This window comes from Oncorhynchus mykiss, chromosome 12 (assembly GCF_013265735.2).
Source record: "Oncorhynchus mykiss isolate Arlee chromosome 12, USDA_OmykA_1.1, whole genome shotgun sequence".
NCBI classification, from domain to species: Eukaryota; Metazoa; Chordata; class Actinopteri; order Salmoniformes; family Salmonidae; genus Oncorhynchus; species Oncorhynchus mykiss.
In genome coordinates, this window is record NC_048576.1 from 102,726,771 (window position 1) to 102,745,596 (window position 18,826).

The window sequence follows — 18,826 nt, forward strand, 5'->3', positions numbered from 1 at the left end:
ACTAGCACTGTAACTATATAGCACTGTCACTAGCACTGTCCCTATACTGCACTGTCACGAGCACTGTCCCCATATAGCACTGTCCCTATATAGCACTGTCCCTATATAGCACTGTCACTAGCACTGTAACTATATAGCACTGTCACTAGCACTGTAACTATATAGCACTGTAGCTATATAGCACTGTCACTAGCACTGTAACTATATAGCACTGTCACTAGCACTGTCCCTATACAGCACTGTCACGAGCACTGTCCCCATATAGCACTGTCCCTATATCGCACTGTCCCTATATAGCACTGTCACTAGCACTGTAACTATATAGCACTGTCACTAGCACTGTAACTATATAGCACTGTCACTAGCACTGCCCCTATATAGCACTGTCCCTATATAGCACTGTCCCTATATAGCACTGTCACTAGCACTGTAACTATATAGCACTGTCACTAGCACTGTAACTATATAGCATTGTCACTAACACTGTCACCATATAGCACTGTCAAGAGCACTGTCCCCATATAGCACTGTCACGAGCACTGTCCCCCTATAGCACTGTCACGAGCACTGTCCCCATATAGCACTGTCAAGAGCACTGTCTCCATATAGCACTGTCACTAGCACTGTCCCCATATAGCACTGTCACTAGCACTGTCCCTATATAGCACTGTCCCAATATAGCACTGTCCTCATATAGCACTGTCCCCATATAGCACTGTCCCCATATAGCACTTTCCCCATATAGCACTGTCCCTATATAGCACTGTCCCCATATAGCACTGTCACTAGCACTGTCCCTGTATAGAGTTCTTTATGGCATTCACTACTTCTTCTGCTTCCTCTAGTGTTAAAAACTCACCCTGGAGAAAAGGTCTGATACCCTCACATGCATGGAGTCTCTCCTTTAATACTCCCTCTTCAACTTGGAGGGTGCGGTCAGCTGGCAGATGGAATGCCAGGGTCACATTGTCCCACATGAAATACTCAAAACCACGTCCAAGTTCTTCTGTTTCAACTGTTCCACTCTCTCTGTTGATGATCAGCTTCTTTGTATGGGTTTCACATATTGCTTCTGCACGCCAGACAATTTGACCATCTTTATAAATGCATATTGCCTTATCATTCTCATCAGCAAGAAGTGGGTACTCATCAAACTCTGTCACATCTGGACCGTGGACAACCACAACGTACATGATCTCCTGCTTGTAAACCACGGTTTCAAAGACTCTCAGGACAGGCTTCTCTCCCTCACAGATCTGCTCTGTGTACATCTGCATGAGATCCTCCAAGGGGAAGGTAAACTTAAAGTTCCCGTACCGAGATCCCTTTTGGAAGACAGGGGAGGTGGTGAATTCCTTCAGGAATGGATTGTGTCTTTGTTCTTCACCCGTTGTTGGGTCAAAGGAAAGCTGTTCCTTTTCAATGAAGCGATTCTCTGCTGCCTCAATTTCCCCTTCTGTAATGTGAAGAGCCCACCATGTGAAACCCCCTGTTTGCCCTGCTGTAAATCCACTCAGATCCATGATTCCTGTCAGGCCTGTTGGAGTGGTTACATGACAGACTGTGTCCACGTGAAATTCCGCTCTATCAGCTTTGGGGTACAGTGGAATGTCTTTTGAAATAAGACGTCTACAACTTAGTGGGGTCTCCATTTTCAAGGTTTCTATACTCTGATGCTCCCCGCGGAAAAAGGTCTCCGTTATTCCTCTTTGGTTTTGTCGCTGCATTTTCTTTCCCTGAAAAGATGAAAGTTGACAGTCAGATGAGTCGTGTGTCTCTTTATTTAACTAGATTGTTTGCACAACATCATTATGTTGTTATATTTAAACCCACTTTGACTGACTGGACCTGAATGTTTCTACCACTAACCTCACACCTGTTTTGAAAATATGATTTTTACTGTTCTCCTTCATCTAAGATCAAGCACACTTGACTGTCCTCTATTCAGTTGTCTGTCTCCCTCATGTTGTCTGTCTCCCTCATGTTGTCTGTCTCCCTCATGTTGTCTGTCTCCCTCATGTTGTCTGTCTCCCTCATGTTGTCTGTCTCCCTCATGTTGTCTTTCTCCCTCATGTTGTCTTTCTCCCTCATGTTGTCTGTCTCCCTCATGTTGTCTGTCTCCCTCATGTTGTCTGTCTCCCTCATGTTGTCTGTCTCCCTCATGTTGTCTGTCTCCCTCATGTTGTCTGTCTCTCTCATGTTGTCTGTCTCCCTCATGTTGTCTGTCTCCCTCATGTTGTCTGTCTCCCTCATGTTGTCTGTCTCCCTCATGTTGTCTGTCTCCCTCATGTTGTCTGTCTCCCTCATGTTGTCTGTCTCCCTCATGTTGTCTGTCTCCCTCATGTTGTCTGTCTCCCTCATGTTGTCTGTCTCCCTCATGTTGTCTGTCTCCCTCATGTTGTCTGTCTCCCTCATGTTGTCTGTGCCGTGACAAGCCTTAATGCATATTTTCTTCTAAATGCTCAATATGCCAGGTTAATAGAATATTGTTATATTTAAACCCACTTTGACTGACTGGACCTGAATGTTTCTACCACTAACCTCACACCTGTTTTGAAAATATGATTTTTACTGTTCTCCTTCATCTAAGATCATTGCATTGTACATAGTTTTGTTGTTGTGAATACTGTCATTATTATTGGTAGTAAAATTGTGTACTCTATGTTGAGTGTCGTGTTAATCATGTAACAGTAACATTGCAACTTATTAATGGACAATACTTCAGCTGTTTTTAATGATCTGTTACATTAAAGGGGCAATCAATAACAAAGGCGCCACCCTGCCATTCTTTGGGGGTAAACAGCCGAGGGATGGGGTGAGTTATATTCTTCAAGAATCAATGGCTACAATATATATCATTCATTTAAAAGTCCACAAATGCATCATGTACCAATCAGAGATTTCTGCTTTAAATGCCTGGACACATTATGGCATGAAAATCCCTCAAAGAAGAAACCATGTCATTAATCACTAAGTCAAAATACATTTTAGATAACGATGTCAGAAGTAGCATATTTATTGGATTTTAGTTACATATAACCTTCATCAAAGATGATGCCTATATCTATATTTAATACATTAAACTCATTGGCCATTTGTCATCCAATCAAACCATTGCCATTTGAATGCATTAGGAAGCTATTCTATCGTAAATACAGTATCTTATGTATTCTAAATAATCGCCCATTTGGAAAAGGAAAATGCAATAAATATTTACTCTGAGCTGCGCTTCGATCGGTTGGTCGTAGGTGGAAGGCCAGGTTGTCCTTTGAAGAATGTCTGGTGGTAGAACGTATACTTGGTAGAACCGTCGTCGTGTGGTAGAACGGGTCCTTTGTCCGTCCTTTCCCAGCCCACGTTTACAGCTGTGGTTGCTAACGCAACAGCTAGGAGGTATCACTTCTTTAGTGAATAAGAGTTCAAAGTTCACAGCAAGTTGCCATACTTTAAGCTCATGCTATATTCTGGCTGGTATAGTCGAAATTCATCCTTTCGGTGTGTTGATCATCATCTTCATGTTGAAATGAAATGTTAATTTCGGTAGGTTCTTGTCGTTCAACCAGAGCTCACACTGAGGTTGGCTTAGTTCTGTTGTTGATCTTGTCCTTTTCAAGTGGAGACCACCGTCCTCTTCTCCTTGGAACAGGAGGTTACATTTTCATATCAGGGCTTATATAGTAGGAGAGAGAAGGGCGTGTTTCATAGTTTATAACCAATGTCTGTTCACTTGGGCGGGGCCTCTGAGTGAGCAGAGTTTCTCCATGACAAACCGTTCTCTCATTTAAGAAGCTGAAATTACATTTCATCTATTCACAAATAGTTTCATATTTTAACATCACATTCCAAGTTGAATAATATCATAGAGGGGATTGTTTTCACTGCTCCACATGTCTGGACATGTCTGGACGTGTAGTTCACATTTGTACTACAGGGGTCAGTCTAGGACAGGTCATCACATTCCAAGTTGAATAATATCATGGAGGGGATTGTTTTCCCTGCTCCACATGTCTGGACATGTATGGACATGTATGGACATGTAGCCGTGGCAATAGTAGTATATTTTGTTTCCTACAGCTTACATGGGTACATGGATGATGCAACAGTTCACTTTTGTACTGGATCAGTCTAGGACAGGTCATTGAATTTTCAAGTTGAAAAACATCATGGAGGGGATTGTTTTCACTGCTCCACATGTCTGGACATGTACGGACATGTATCGACGTGTAACCGTGGCAATAGTAGTAAATTGTGTACTCTATGTTGAGTGTCGTGTTAATCATGTACAATACTTACTTACTTGTAATCACAGTATACACTACCATATCAGTACACACTACCATATCAGTATACACTACGGTTACGGTTAGGCACAGGGGGTGCGACTGTGAAAGGTGCTCAGAGAGCTACATCTCGGCATCATCCTGAGGAGCTACTAGCAACAACAGTTAGAAACATGAGGCACTTTCCCTGTGGTTATTGACCGTGTGCTGTTTGGGGTTTGCTTCCAATTCCCTAGTACTTAAAATTGCTGTATCAAAATAACTATGTTACTAATTACACACATATATGGAAATAGCTACGGGGTTGGACGATGGCCTATGTAAACAGAAGACAATTCGATTCACTCCGTGTCTCTTACCGAAATGAACATGGCAACTGGCCCCTATTGGACAGATCGTGGCTTCCACTGTTAGAATGGCTGGGTGAGAAGTGGTGGGGTTCCGTCTCCGAAGAGCAGCTAATATCATCCCTGAATAGACCCGAAGTCACTGTAGGAGCTATTGCCATCGCGGCCTACTTTGGTGACATGCCCGGAGGTGTGTGTTCAGGTGTGGTGAAGAGCCCTGACAATAGCCTCATCCCATTTGCTATATACAGTATGTCACCCGAGGCTATTACAAATGCACGGACTTCGTAGACTGGGACAGAGGTGAACCTGTTGCGATGATAGAGGATGCGATTGAAGCAGTCCCAGAAGGTTACTTGATGGCTAGACCGAGAGAAATACCCGATAAGGTAACCTGTGATAAGTGCGGGTTTGTGCCTGTAAAATATGCAGTAGTCAACAGCGTGATTGAAGCAGTCCCAGAAGGTTACTTGATGGCTAGACCGAGAGAAATACCCGATAAGGTAACCTGTGATAAGTGCGGGTTTGTGCCTGTAAAAGATGCAGTAGTCAACAGCGTGATTGAAGCAGTCCCAGAAGGTTACTTGATGGCTAGACCGAGAGAAATACCCGATAAGGTAACCTGTGATAAGTGCGGGTTTGTGCCTGTAAAAGATGCAGTAGTCAACAGCGTGATTGACACAGCTATACACTTCAACACCATGGCACGTTTGCTGGACTATATGAGGTTGAAAAGGTGACCTTTGTACCAAGACCCCTTCCTACGCTGCAAGAGCTCTGCAGGATGAGGATGGTGAAAGATGTAGCAGGACCGATCAGGAGACAATGGGAGATGGAAACTCCACCCCATCTCAACCACTTCATACAGGCCGGTCCATATGCAAAGAGATAGAGGACATGAACATTGAACTCCTGCACATCTAAATGAATATATCAGGCAGTATATGTGTCATTATACTATACCATTATGTATCCTTGGTTTGACATGACAGCAATGAAGTGAATCACCAGTCATTTCAGAGCCTTGTTCTTGTCTATTCACATAGATTACAAACAGCAGTAACATTACCACCACACATGTTCCACCCAGAGATTATGGCTGGGCTTTCCACCCAGAGATTATGGCTGGGCTTTCCACCCAGAGATTATGGCTGGGCTTTCCACCCAGAGATTATGGCTGGGCTTTCCACCCAGAGATTATGGCTGGGCTTTCCACCCAGAGATTATGGCTGGGCTTTCCACCCAGAGATTATGGCTGGGCTTTCCACCCAGAGATTATGGCTGGGTTTTCCACCCAGAGATTATGGCTGGGCTTTCCACCCAGAGATTATGGCTGGGCTTTCCACCCAGAGATTATGGCTGGGCTTTCCACCCAGAGATTATGGCTGGGCTTTCCACCCAGAGATTATGGCTGGGCTTTCCACCCAGTACCGCTTCATCCAAGTGAGTCTGGGTTATCCAACAAGAGTCCATTCAGTGGTTTCTAGCCTTTACAGTTGCATCCAAGTGTGTCTCTATATCCAGCCATTAACAATACATCCCACACAGGTTGTTTAGCAACCCGTTTACCACTTATCACACTGTGGCTGTAGTATCCACACTGTGGCTGTAGTATTCACACTGTGGCTGTAGTATCCACACAGGCTGTTTAGCAACCCGTTTACCACTTATCACACTGTGGCTGTAGTATCCACACTGTGGCTGTAGTATCCACACAGGCTTTACTGTCTCCACCCCCGTCAGGTTTATCTACCCTTCGCCCAGTCTTCTCTGGTTGTTTATTCAGCCCTGGGCACTCAGCCAAGCCTGTCTGTTATACAACTCAGGGTGTTTACCCAACCGAATAGTACAGGGAAGCAGGTAAAAAGCAAGGCCTGCTCTTCAGATCTACATCATTTGGCCTGTCTCAGCACTGTCTCAGCACTGTCTCAGCACTGTCTCAACACTGTCTCAACACTGTCTCAGCACTGTCTCAGCACTGTCTCAGCACTGTCTCAGCACTGTCTCAGCACTGTCTCAACACTGTCTCAGCACTGGGGAAGAAGTATCAAGTCTATTGGAAATGGCTTGGAGGGAAGTAACGTATGGCAACTGGCCCATATTTTATATCAGTGGGACAATGGAACATAGTGTTTAACATGATCCTATTGACTATTGGCTTCAAGAAGATATTCACTTTATCCATTACAACAATCTGAGCCCCCTTATCTGCTGGTTTAATCACTATACTCTGATTGATGTTGAATGTTTCTAGAGCTTGATTTAAAAAAAAATGCTTCTGAATTGTGAAAAGGAAGCCACCTCCCTACATATAAGAGCCTGTATAGTTTCTGACACTGACTCCAACTGAGGTTCCCAATGTGAGGGGTTTGGAATTAGTATATGAGGAAAATCTGTTTCATATTCATAATGATCTGATAACTTCAATCTTCTATGAAGGACGTGTAAATCCCCTCCGGAGTTCCCCACAGTCCACCTGTTTAGGAGTTGGCTCCTCCCAGTCCTCCTGTTTAGGAGTTGGTTCATCCCAGTCCACCTGTTTAGGAGTTGGCTCCTCCCAGTCCTCCTGTTTAGGAGTTGGTTTCCCGCAGTCCACCTGTTTAGGAGTTGGTTCCTCCCAGTCCACCTGTTTAGGAGTTGGTTCCTCCCAGTCCACCTGTTTAGGAGTTGGTTCCTCCCAGTCCCCCTGTTTAGGAGTTGGTTCCTCCCAGTCCCCCTGTTTAGGAGTTGGTTCCTCCCAGTCCCCCTGTTTAGGAGTTGGTTCCTCCCAGTCCCCCTGTTTAGGAGTTGGTTCCTCCCAGTCCCCCTGTTTAGGAGTTGGTTCCTCCCAGTCCACCTGTTTAGGAGTTGGTTCCTCCCAGTCCCCTTGTTTAGGAGTTGGTTCCTCCCAGTCCCCCTGTTTAGGAGTTTGTTCCTCCCAGTCCACCTGTTTAGGAGTTGGTATGATAGATCCCCTCTGGAGCTCCTCCCAGTCCACCTGTTTAGGAGTTGGTTCCTCCCAGTCCCCCTGTTTAGGAGTTGGTTCCTCCCAGTCCACCTGTTTAGGAGTTGGTTCCTCCCAGTCCACCTGTTTAGGAGTTGGCTCCTCCCAGTCCTCCTGGTTAGGAGTTGGTTCCTCCCAGTCCCCCTGTTTAGGAGTTGGTTCCTCCCAGTCCCCCTGTTTAGGAGTTGGTTCCTCCCAGTCCCCCTGTTTAGGAGTTTGTTCCTCCCAGTCCCCCTGTTTAGGAGTTGGTATGATAGATCCCCTCTGGAGCTCCCCACAGTCCACCTGTTTAGGAGTTGGTTCCTCCCAGTCACCTGTGTCACAACTTCTTCTTGTTCGGGCGGCGTTCCGCCGGCCTACCAGCCATCACTGATCCTTGTTCGGGCGGCTTCCCGGCCTACCAGCCATCACTGATCCTTGTTCGGGCAGCTTCCCGGCCTACCAGCCATCACTGATCCTTGTTCGGGCGGCTTCCCGGCCTACCAGCCATCACTGATCCTTGTTCGGGCGGCGCTCCGCCGGCCTACCAGCCATCACTGATCCTTGTTTCCTTTTCCGTTTGTTTTTGTCTTTGGTTCTTTCACACCTGGTTTCATTTGCTTTCATTTCAGTGTGTATAAGTACCCCTGTTGCCTGCTTAGGTTTGTGTGGGATTGTTAATTTCATTTTGCTCGTTGAGGTTGTGCCTCAGTTATTTTCTCGTATATACCGATTGTGTGTAAATTTAAGGAGCGTTGTTTTTCCCTCCTTTTCGTGAGGAACTGTGTTCTCTTTTGTCGTGGGTGTTTATTTTGGTATTGTACCTGACCCTATTGTTGTGGACTTGCCTATTAAAAGACGCTACTTGGACATCTCTGCTCTCCTGTGCTTGACTCCTTCACCTACCTCTAAATCAATATCACAACAACCTGTTTAGGAGTTGGTATGAAAGTCAGTCCTCTTTCTAGAACCTCTCGGCTTGGTTGACCCCAGTGGGACATTGCTGGTCAAGACCTCAAATCGGTTGTCTATTGGGAGATGTTTAACTAGTCTGTATATATAAAGTTCTGAGTGGGGTCCATCTACTGGGAGGTGGTTAACTAGTCTGTATATATACAGTTCTGTGTGGGTCCATCTACTGGGAGGTGGTTAACTAGTCTGTATATATAAAGTTCTGAGTGGGTCCATCTACTGGGAGGTGGTTAACTAGTCTGTATATCCTACTGATTCATATGAATACCAGTCCATAACATTGGCTGTAAAAGTGGGTAGAAACAGACATATAACTGTATCTATGTGGTCTTTACTTGAGTGTGTTTCAGCAGAGTGAGGTCAGAGAGATGCTTCCAAGTCACTATTTTTCTGAACTCATAAAATCCTTTACACAATCTGATGGGATGGATGTTCAACCCCATTAAAATGACCATAAGGTATATATAGAACCTTTAGGTTAAGACCTCACCGATCTGTTCATGGCAAAGCAGTTCAATGAATGATACTAATTGATTCTTGAAAAATATAACTTAGAAATCATCTCCTCATCTTGAGGAGTCACCTGTGACAGTATTCATAAAGAGTAGGAGAGCTGATCTAGGATCAGTTTAGCCTTTTAGAGCATAATGAATCAGATTACATGGACAGGGGGACCTGATCCAAGATCATAATGAATCAGATTACATGGAGAGGAGGGACCTGATCCTAGATCATAATGAATCAGATTACATGGAGAGTGGGACCTGATCCTAGATTAGCACTCCAACTCTGGGACACTGCCTGTATGAAACAGAACACATAGTTGTAAAGTCTAGTTACAGCAGGTGTTTACTGCCATCTAGTGGAAGATACCAATATAACACTTTATTATCAGGGTGGGGAGGCGGCTGAGCTGAAACAGAACACATAGTTGTAAAGTCTAGTTACAGCAGGTGTGTACTGCCATCTAGTGGAAGATACCAATATAACACTTTATTATCAGGGTGAGGAGGCAGCTGAGCTGAAACAGAACACATAGTTGTAAAGTCTAGTTACAGCAGGTGTTTACTGCCATCTAGTGGAAGATACCAATATAACACTTTATTATCAGGGTGGGGAGACGGCTGAGCTGAAACAGAAAGTAAAGCTGTTGTTTTGTTCAGGATCCATTTTGAGACGACAGAGCAGAAAACACTATATGGAGATTATTGAAAAAAAAAGTAAGTATTTCTGAACATGCATGAATACCTGGAATGAGATATTACTAGTTAGTAGAACTGCTACTTGATCTGAATTGCTGACAGACAACAGTTTTCTAAGTGTAAACTAATCAGTAGTCCTACATGTTATCAGTAACACGTCTGGTAAAGATGGTGGAGGAGCTTTTCAATGATATGGTTTCATGTTTATCTCAGGGTTTCTCCATCCTTTTGTTCTTACCAGCACTTACACACCTGATTCAACTAATCATCAAATATTTTAAGACAGTTTAATATTTGAGGCATACAAATGAACATTCTCAAATTAAAACCTTTTTGGTTTGTAGGCCTGCTTACAATTATTAAAGTCCTACAGTAACTCACATCTTAGAGAAAAAAAACACAGCTAAACTTGGTATCGAGTAAATTACATGTTAATCAAAAATAATGTAAGAGAGATGTCTTGAAGAAACGCGTCTGGGATTAGAACTCTGTGTCTCTGCTACAGTGGGAAGTTTGTTTTGCATGGCCCGGTGCTACAGCTGAGTGGACATTTATTTTAAGGACCAATGGAATGGTGTAAAATGTGTAAACTCTGCTCCCCCGGGGAGCCGGGCAATGCACAACTAATTCACCCAGTGACCGTTACTTTGTTTCCTGATATGAAATTGAAAGTAACTTTGTAGCCGACACAGTTCCAGAATGTCTGTTGAAACTGTGACTCATATGGAACGGTAGAACAGTGGTGGAAACAGAACTCAGTTCCAGAATGTCTGTTGAAACTGTGTCTCATATGGAACGTTAGAACAGTGGTGGAAAAAGAACTCAGTTCTCAAACTGGAGTAAAAATAAAGATTCCTTCATAGAAAATGACTCCAGTAAAAGTGAAAATCACCCAGTAAAATACTACTTCAGGAAATGTCTACAAGTATTTGGCTTTACATATAATTAAGTATCAAAAGTAAAAGTAAAGTAATAATAATTTAAATTCCTTTTATTAATCAAACCAGACGGCACAATTTCCATGTTATTTTAATTGACGGATAGCCAGGGTCACACTCCAACACTCAGACATCATTTAAAAACAAAGCATTTGTGTTTAGTGAGTCCATTTCCATTTTCATTTGTTAAAATATAAATATTAAAGTAAAGGACAGATTCCCCCCAAAACTACTGAAGTAGTACTTTAAAGTATTTTACTGAAGTACTCCAGATCAGAGGCTAGTAGGGATGACCAGGGATGTTCTCTGTTTAGTGAGTTCTCCAGATCAGAGGCAGTAGGGATGACCAGGGATGTTCTCTGTTTAGTGAGTCTGCCAGATAAGAGGCAGTAGAGATGACCAGGGATGTTCTCTGTTTAATGAGTCTGCCAGATCAGAGGCTAGTAGGGATGACCAGGGATGTTCTCTGTTTAGTGAGTCTGCCAGATCAGAGGCTAGTAGGGATGACCAGGGAAGTTCTCTGTTTAGTGAGTCTGCCAGATAAGAGGCAGTAGAGATGACCAGGGATGTTCTCTGTTTAGTGAGTTCACCAGATCAGAGGCAGTAGAGATGACCAGGGATGTTCTCTGTTTAGTGAGTCTGCCAGATCAGAGGCTAGTAGGGATGACCAGGGATGTTCTCTGTTTAGTGAGTCTGCCAGATAAGAGGCAGTAGGGATGACCAGGGATGTTCTCTGTTTAGTGAGTCTGCCAGATCAGAGGCAGTAGGGATGACCAGGGATGTTCTCTGTTTAGTGAGTCCTCCAGATCAGAGGCAGTAGGGATGACCAGGGTTGTTCTCTGTTTAGTGAGTCCTCCAGATCAGAGGCAGTAGGGATGACCAGGGATGTTCTCTGTTTAGTTAGTCCTCCAGATCAGAGGCAGTAGGGATGACCAGGGATGTTCTCTGTTTAGTGAGTCCTCCAGATCAGAGGCAGTAGAGATGACCAGGGATGTTCTCTGTTTAGTGAGTCCTCCAGATCAGAGGCAGTAGGGATGATCAGGGATGTTCTCTGTTTAGTGAGTCTGCCAGATAAGAGGCAGTAGGGATGACCAGGGATGTTCTCTGTTTAGTGAGTCCACCAGATCAGAGGCAGTAGGGATGATCAGGGATGTTCTCTGTTTAGTGAGTCCTCCAGATCAGAGGCAGTAGGGATGACCAGGGATGTTCTCTGTTTAGTGAGTCCTCCAGATCAGAGGCAGTAGAGATGACCAGGGATGTTCTCTGTTTAGTGAGTCCTCCAGATCAGAGGCAGTAGGGATGACCAGGGATGTTCTCTGTTTAGTGAGTCCTCCAGATCAGAGGCAGTAGGGATGACCAGGGATGTTCTCTTGATAAGTGTGTGAATTGGACCATTTTCTGTCCTGCTAAGCATTCAAAATGTAAGGAGTACTTTTGTCTGTCAATGTAAATGTGTTGATTTGAAGGAAAGACGGGCAGATTCTGGTAGGTCGGCTACGAACTATTATAAAGTTAGGTCGTCGTCAGACATTCAACAGTCACAGTAGGTTTGAGCTACAGTACGATCAATAATCATGCCGACCAACCTGATGGTCTCTGTTGGAAATGTTGTGAATAGAATCTGGCCTCGGCTATAAATATCTGGCATTACTCATCTCATATGTATATACTGTATTCTATACTATTCTACTGTATCTTAGTCTATGCATTACTCATCTCATATGGATATACTGTATTCTATTCTACTGTATCTTAGTCTATGCATTACTCATCTCATATGTATATACTGTATTCTATACTATTCTACTTTATTCTAAGTCTATGCATTACTCATCTCATATGTATATACTGTATTCTATACTATTCTACTGTATCTTAGTCTATGTATTACTCATCTCATATGTATATACTGTATTCTATACTATTCTACTGTATCTTAGTCTATGCCGCTCAGATATTGAGATCAATAAAGATTTGATTTGATTTTGATTAGGCTACATACACTACATGACCAAAAGTATGTGGACACCTGCTAGTCGAACATCTCATTCCAAAATCATAGGCATTCCTATGGAGTTGGTCCCCCCTTTGCTGCTGTAACAGCCTACACTCTTCTGGGAAGGCTTTCCACTAGATGTTGGTACATGCTGCGGGGACTTGCTTCCATTCAGCCATAAGAGCATTAGGGAGGTTGGGCACTGATGTTGGGCGATTAGGCCTGGCTCGCAGTCGGCATTCCAATTCATATCAAAGGTGTTCAATGGGGTTGAGGTCAGGGCTCTGTGCAGGCCAGTCAAGTTCTTCCACACCGATCTCGACAAGCCATTTCTGTATGGACCTCACTTTCTGCGCGGGGACATTGTCATGCTGAAACAGGAAAGGGCCTTCCCCAAACTGCCCAAGACAATTTTTCCTTCGCCACCAAACTTTACAGTTGGCACAATGCATTCGGACAGGAAGCGTTTTCCTGGCATCCACCAAACCCAGATTCCACTGCTCCAGAGTCAAATGGCAGCAAGCTTTACACCACTCAAGCCGATGCTTGGCATTGCGCGAGGTGATCTTGTGTGCGGCTGCTTGGCCATAGAAAGCCATTTCATGAAGCTCCGGACTAACAGTTATTTTGCTGACATTGCAGTTTGGAACTCGGTATTGTGTGTTGCAACCGAGGACAGACCATTTTTATGTGCTTCCGCACTTGGCGGGCCCGTTCTCTGAGCTTGAGTGGCCTACCACTTCACGGTTGAGCCGTTGTTGCTCCTAGATGTTTCCACTTCACAATAACAGCACTTACAGTTGACCGGGGCAGCTATAGCAGGGCAGGAATTTGACGAACTGACATGTTGGAAAGGTGGCATCCTATGACGGTGCCACGTTGAAAGGCACTGAGATCTTCCGTTAGGTCATTCTACTGCCAATGTTTGTCTGTGGAGATTGCAAGGTGGTGTGCTCGATTCTATACACCTGTCAGCAACAGGTGTGGCTGAAATAGCCGAATCCACTTATTTGAAGGGGTGTCCACATACTTTTGTATCTATAGTGGACATTCTCTGTGCTGCTACTGGTAGGACTATAACATTATGTGAACTGACCTGAACAGGTTTAGGCTGGTCATCTATGATATGTAGTTTATATACAGTACATTCTCTGTCCTGCTACTGGAAGGACTATAACATTATGTGAACTGACCTGAACAGGTTTAGACTGGTCATCTATGATATGTAGGCTATATCTGAGGTATAGACCTTGATCTACATATCACTAACAACCCACTACTATACATTATAACCTAGTCTACTTTACATAATATAACATCTACACATCACTAACAACCCACTACTATACATTATAACCTAGTCTACTTTACATAATATACCATCTACATATCACTACCAACCCACTATTATACATTATAACCTAGCCTACCTTACATAATATAACATATCACTAACAACCCACTATTATACATTATAACCTAGTCTACTTTACATAATATAACATCTACATATCACTAACAACCCACTACTATACATTATAACCTAGTCTACTTTACATAATATAACATCTACATATCACTAACAACCCACTACTATACATTATAACCTAGTCTACTTTACATAATATAACATCTACATATCACTTGATGCAAAAAAAGATTCTGAATGGATCAAAGATTTCCCCCTCAGATCAATCAAGTCCGTTTTAGCCCTTCTGTCTATATTCTCAGATACGTTTAGAAAAGAAAGAACAGACTGAAAGTCAATAAATAGCCACTTTTGGTGAATAAAAACAAGTGTGAGACATGGCCTTGTGTTGCTGTACTGTCTATAACTACCTTAACAAACAGTGACTTATTATTATTATTATTATTGTTGCTGTACTGTCTAGAACTACCTTAACAAACAGTGACTTATTATTATTATTATTATTATTATTGTTATTATTATTATTATTATTATTATTATTATTATTATTGTTGCTGTACTGTCTATAACTACCTTAACAAACAGTGACTTATTATTATTATTATTATTATTATTATTATTGTTATTATTATTATTATTATTATTATTGTTATTATTGTTGCTGTACTGTCTAGAACTACCTTAACGGCAGGGTAGCCTAGTGGTTAGAGCGTTGGACTAGTAACTGGAAGGTTCAAACCCCCGAGCTGACAAGCTGACAATCTGTCGTTCTGCCCCTGAACAGGCAGTTAACCCACTGTTCCTAGGCCGTCATTGAAAATAAGAATTTGTTCTTAACTGACTTGCCTAGTAAAATAAAGGTAAAATAAAAAATAAAAACAAACAGTGACTTATTATTATTGAGATTAAATGGAGATTAAATGTCACAGCTACATGTTCATGTGATGCATTAAATCACCTGACTGTTTTTATGTCTGTTAGTAAATGTTTTATTTCTCAAAGAGATAATGAATACATGAGAACAATTGACCTTCAATAATTAGTTGTCACTGTGTTAACCAAAACCAACATGTTGGATCTCTGTTTAGTTGTCACTGTGTTAACCACAACCAACATGTTGGATCTCTGTTTAGGGGTCGGTTCTCTAAAATGAGTCTCTCTGGGGAGAGAGAGGAGGGGGGCTCTGCCTCTAAAATGAGTCTCTATGGGGAGAGAGAGGAGGATGGCACTGCCTCTAAAATGTATCTCTCTGGGGGACATGACACCAAATCTAAGAGGTAAGATGACAATTTTTTGAAGAATTTATTAAGTTTATTTCCAAAATAAATAGCTATTTTAAGATGAATGAACTTACTGTAAAGCGTTCTGGATAAGAACATCTGCTAAATAAGGAGTTCTCAATCCGGGGTCTGTGGAGGTACTGCAGGGGTTCTCAATCCGGGGTCTGTGGAGGTACTGCAGGGGTTCTCAATCCGGGGTCTGTGGAGGTACTGCAGGGGTTCTCAATCCGGGGTCTGTGGAGGTACTGCAGGGGTTCTCAATCCGGGGTCTGTGGAGGTACTGCAGGGGTTCTCAATCCGGGGTCTGTGGAGGTACTGCAGGGGTTCCACGGCACCCTGACTGTACTCGTTGCAATGTTAGACATTTGATAGAATTTTCACATGACACGACCACTTTGCCTCCTCTCTAACCCTAACCCTACTCTTAATTATTACCTAATATAATGGAATGCATTTTTATTTATTTTTTTACCAATTTTGATGGTTGTACAAGCAGAATATTGACAATATTACCATCATGTTGCCTACAACATTGCATACAATGTTCATTTTCATCTAACACATATTACGCCCTAGACGCCTTCAATTGCCCAATTTATAGCCATGCACAATTTAGGATTATTTTTTAACAACATGATGTTGTGCTCCAAAGGGAGAACTTGAAATAACATGATGTAGATAATTAAATATGGAATGTTTATTAAAATATGGAATTGTTATAAAAAAACAGAATGTTTGTTTAACATAATGATAAAAAATGAATATTACCAATGTAACCCAACGTAAAGACTGGGTTTAGTTGATTGTGTTGCACTGCTCATGTCCGCGTTCTGGAACTGTCCGCGTCCCCGTACAGAACTGTCCGCGTCCCCGTACAGAACTGTCCGCGTCCCCGTACAGAACTGTCCGCGTCCCCGTACAGAACTGTCCGCGTCCCCGTACAGAACTGTCCGCGTCCCCGTACAGAACTGTCCGCGTACAAAACTGTCCGCCACCCCGTACGGTGTGGCGCCAAGCCGGTTACGCGCAGAGTGGATTGAGGTGATCTTGGGGAATAACGACGTTACGAGTTTGTTACAGTGTTGAGACACCGAAGTTTATTGTTCAATTTGCTTTTTTCTTTACGGTCAGGGACAGTGTGAGTGTAGCCAGATCCTTTTCACTCTCTATCCTTGTTTCAATTTGTGTTTCACCGGATTCGTCATCGAAACGAGGGACAGACGAACGACCTGCTAACTAACCAAGCTAGTCGGTACAGCTCGGTAATCTAGCTAGCTACTCTACCAGCAGCATCCTAGTTATCTTAGCTAGTCAGTACAGCTCGGTAAGCTAGTTAGCTACTCTACCGGCAGCATCCTAGTTATCCTAGCTAGTCGGTATAGCTCGGTAAGCTATCTAGCTACTCTACCAGCAGCATCCTAGTTATCCTAGCTAGTCGGTACAGCTCGGTAATCTAGCTAGCTACTCTACCAGCAGCATCCTAGTTATCCTAGCTAGTCGGTACAGCTCGGTAATCTAGCTAGCTACTCTACCAGCAGCATCCTAGTTATCCTAGCTAGTCAGTACAGCTCGGTAAGCTAGCTAGCTACTCTACCAGCAGCATCCTAGTTATCCTAGCTAGTCGGTACAGCTCGGTAAGCTAGCTAGCTACTCTACCAGCAGCATCCTAGTTATCCTAGCTAGTCGGTACAGCTCGGTAATCTAGCTAGCTACTCTACCAGCAGCATCCTAGTTACCATAGCTACCACTACATCATCACCGGCTGTCTGCATTTCTTGTGGACCGATGGAGCTCCCCGGTTGTTTCTTCCACCTGTTAAATCCCGGTGAGGCTTCTCCCTCTCTCGTTGACGGATGCTGGCTACCTCTGTCCGGTTCTCCTCTCTTCACTAGATGGACGGTAACTTTAGTGTTTAAACCTAAATAAATAGTAACAATAGCAGGTATTGAACCCCGGGTAAATAATCACTAGTCAGAACCTCAACCTCAGTATACATTCATTATAAAAATCATCTTAATATCTGATATTGTGAGTAAACAACCTCGAGAGTGCGTCTTCCAGCCCTCCAATAAATTACATCATTCAACCCTCCCGGTTAGTAAATTTACCTCAACATCCCCCGGAGAAGGCAGAGTAACGACACCAGCCTTTTAGCAGGGCTGACAGACTGACTACAACGCTCGCGTCGCTAAATTAATCTCGTTATTAAAAATGACACACTGCTCGCGCGCTGCAACGAGCGTCTAGAAGTCAGTTCTATTTTGTGAAACTCTTCTTATGTTTCCCCATCTGAGCTCAGAGTAGATGAGGGATGTCATGTTTGTCTCTGTTGTGTTGAAGACCAATCCAGCAGGAGAGACCAGCCTCCCCTGTTCCCAGCTGTGTGTCCATGAAGAGTGACCGGTCTATGGATCAACCTATAAACTTTAGAGAGGGAGACTTTTCTACTGAACAAAGGTAAGAAGAACTCATGGGTCCTGGTCAGTGAGTTAAACAACACTGTCTCTAGTCATTTCTCCTCTCCCATTTTCCCATTTATTGTTGTTGTTTTCATAATCCATAGGCTAATAATTTTGGCCAATTTCATAGTCCTAAAACAATATTAAACAAACACAACATTCCCTCCCTCCCTTTGTGTGTGTGTGTGTGTGTGTGTACTCCCTGGATGAGGAGATGTAATCTCATGTTTTGTCCACAGAAACCAACAGGGGAGATCAGAGTCAGAGATTCTCAGTGGTCAGTCTTCCCAGAGTCATCAAACAGACCTCCTGGACTCCATATTCAGTGTATGTGGTCCTGTTATGTACATGTGTTTTTTGTTTACCTCAAGTAAAGTTGATCTGTCAATCATTCATTAATGTGTTAATGAGAAAAGCATTTCTTCTCTTGCTTAACTTATTTACTTAATTTATTTCAGATGCTTGAAGAGAAAATTATGACATTTGTGAAGAACGAGATGAAGATGTTCAAGAGGATTCTTAGTCCAGAACTCCCAGAAGGCTTTGAGAGTCAGAAGCAGGATAATGAAGTGGTGGATGCTGAAGATGAGAAGCAGGAGAGCAGTGCCAGAGAGGGGGCTCTGAAGATCACACTGCACATCCTGAGGAAAATGAACCAGAAGGAGCTTGCTGACACACTGGAGAAATGTAAGAGCTGTCTGCCTCATGTTGAATGCTGTTTCTTAACATTTAAAATATGTAGCTAAAGTACAGCTAAAGTAGCTGTGTAACTCAATGATATTGTAGCAGCCTTAACACAACACCTAGTGACCTCATCAAGTAGCAGCAGGGATGTGTTGTGGTGATTCATTTAGAGAGAGAGAGACAACATTAATAATACCATCAATAATACCAATAATAATATTAATCAGTCACACCAGTCTGTAATGCATTATGACAACATTTACACATTTATACAGTC

The 18,826-nt window shown here is 43.0% G+C and overlaps 2 protein-coding genes across 2 annotated transcripts in view; one reads left to right on the forward strand and one right to left on the reverse strand.

Moving 5' to 3' along the window:
- LOC118937844 (NLR family CARD domain-containing protein 3-like) overlaps positions 1–18,826 on the forward strand; it is a 159,253-nt gene that overhangs the window by 138,516 nt on the left and 1,911 nt on the right. Inside the window, exons 5-6 of the mRNA XM_036939584.1 lie at positions 18,105–18,192; positions 18,324–18,552. Of these exons, the coding sequence (XP_036795479.1) occupies positions 18,105–18,192; positions 18,324–18,552 (317 nt within the window). The remainder of the gene's footprint in view (positions 1–18,104; positions 18,193–18,323; positions 18,553–18,826) is intronic.
- LOC118937851 lies at positions 346–4,009 on the reverse strand. Its single transcript, XM_036939621.1, has 2 exons — positions 3,218–4,009; positions 346–1,736 (listed from the first exon to the last, which is right to left on the reverse strand). Exon 2 carries the CDS (start codon positions 1,725–1,727, stop codon positions 786–788), a length of 942 nt encoding a protein of 313 aa, XP_036795516.1. The 5' UTR covers positions 1,728–1,736; positions 3,218–4,009; the 3' UTR covers positions 346–785.

Bases quoted from the DNA above. Each gene is read 5' to 3' on its own strand.
- LOC118937851 (XM_036939621.1), bottom strand. From the start codon at position 1,727: ATGCAGCGACAAAACCAAAGAGGAATAACGGAGACCTTTTTCCGCGGG.